The sequence below is a fragment of the Lipotes vexillifer genome, unplaced genomic scaffold, assembly GCF_000442215.2.
Source record: "Lipotes vexillifer unplaced genomic scaffold, Lipotes_vexillifer_v1.1 scaffold706, whole genome shotgun sequence".
NCBI classification, from domain to species: domain Eukaryota; kingdom Metazoa; phylum Chordata; class Mammalia; order Artiodactyla; family Lipotidae; genus Lipotes; species Lipotes vexillifer.
Window position 1 is genome coordinate 174,356 of NW_006787749.1, and position 1,264 is coordinate 175,619.

The 1,264-nt window shown below is 41.4% G+C and overlaps 1 protein-coding gene across 6 annotated transcripts in view; it reads left to right on the forward strand.

Moving 5' to 3' along the window:
* Nucleotides 1-1,264, forward strand: part of PFKFB1 (6-phosphofructo-2-kinase/fructose-2,6-biphosphatase 1) — a 79,607-nt gene that overhangs the window by 55,666 nt on the left and 22,677 nt on the right. For all 6 annotated transcript variants that reach the window (XM_007460775.1, XM_007460770.1, XM_007460771.1 and 3 more), the window contains one exon: nt 402-468. In XM_007460775.1, coding sequence (XP_007460837.1) covers nt 402-468 — 67 coding nt within the window. The remainder of the gene's footprint in view (nt 1-401; nt 469-1,264) is intronic.

Genomic DNA, 1,264 nt, shown 5'->3' on the forward strand with positions numbered 1-1,264 from the left:
AGGAATGCCTTCTCCTTCACAGACCATATATTCAGGCTCTTCTTGGGTTCAAGAACCAAATCAGCTTGAGCGCTATTAGTTCAAGGTTTGGAGCCCTTAATATTATGGCTCTGTCATTAGTCAACTTTTCCTGGGTATGTTACTTTATACCTGCACCTAAAATGTCTACACAGAGCCATTTTCAACTATGTGACCTCTCTGTGCTTGTCATAGCATATTTTCAACTGTGTGACCTCTCTGTTCTTGTACCTAGAATATAGGACACCCTTTGTAGATATTCAACAGATGAATAATTTAATGTAGGACATCTAAGAGATAGTGCAAAATATAATTCAGAAAAATAGAGAGGAGCCCATTTTGGGTATAGTGGTTGTTTCTGTTTTTTTCTTCATCTTTTTCAGGCAATGTGCCATAGCAGCCCTGAAAGATGTCCATAACTATCTCAGCTGTGAGGAAGGTCATGTTGCGGTAAAGAAATTTTCATTTTTTCTTAGGTTTCTGCTGGGATGGAGAAGAGCTAATATATACTGAGCATTTACTATGTTCAAAACATTGTTCTAAGCACTTTGCACATATTTATTTAATTTCCACCCTCCCCCACGAGATAGGTATTATTATTATACTCCATTTTATAGCCCAGAAGAATGTCGTGCAGAGAGATTAAATAATTAAATATTTTACCAAGGCGGCAGGCCAGAACTGGAATACAGGTTGTATAGCTCCAGAATCTACACTCCTTTTTTCTTTCTTTTTTAAAAAATATTTATTTATTTATTTATTTATTTATTTATTTATTTATTTATTGGCTGTGTCAGGTCTTAGTTGCGGCACATGGGATCTTCGTTGAGGCATGCAGGATCTTTTGTTGCACCACGCGGGATCTTTCATTGCGGTGCATGGGCTATTCACTGCGCTGCACAGGCTTCTCTCTCATTGTGGCATGCGGGTTTTCTCTTCTCTCATTGTGGCGCACAGGCTCCAGGGTGCATGGGCTTTGTAGTTGTGGCACACGGGTTCCAGAGAGTGTGGGCTCTGTAGTTTGTGGCATGCAGTCTCTCTAGTTGAGGCACGTGAGCTCAGTAGTTGTGACACATGGGCTTAGTTGCCCCGTGGAATGTGGGATCTTAGTTCCCTGACCAGGGATCGAATCTGCATCCCCTGTTTTGGAACGCTGATTATTTACCACTGGACCACCAGGGAAGTCCCCAGAATCTACACTCTTAACCAGTTTACACTACCACTCCATCCCCAAGAATTCAGCAGG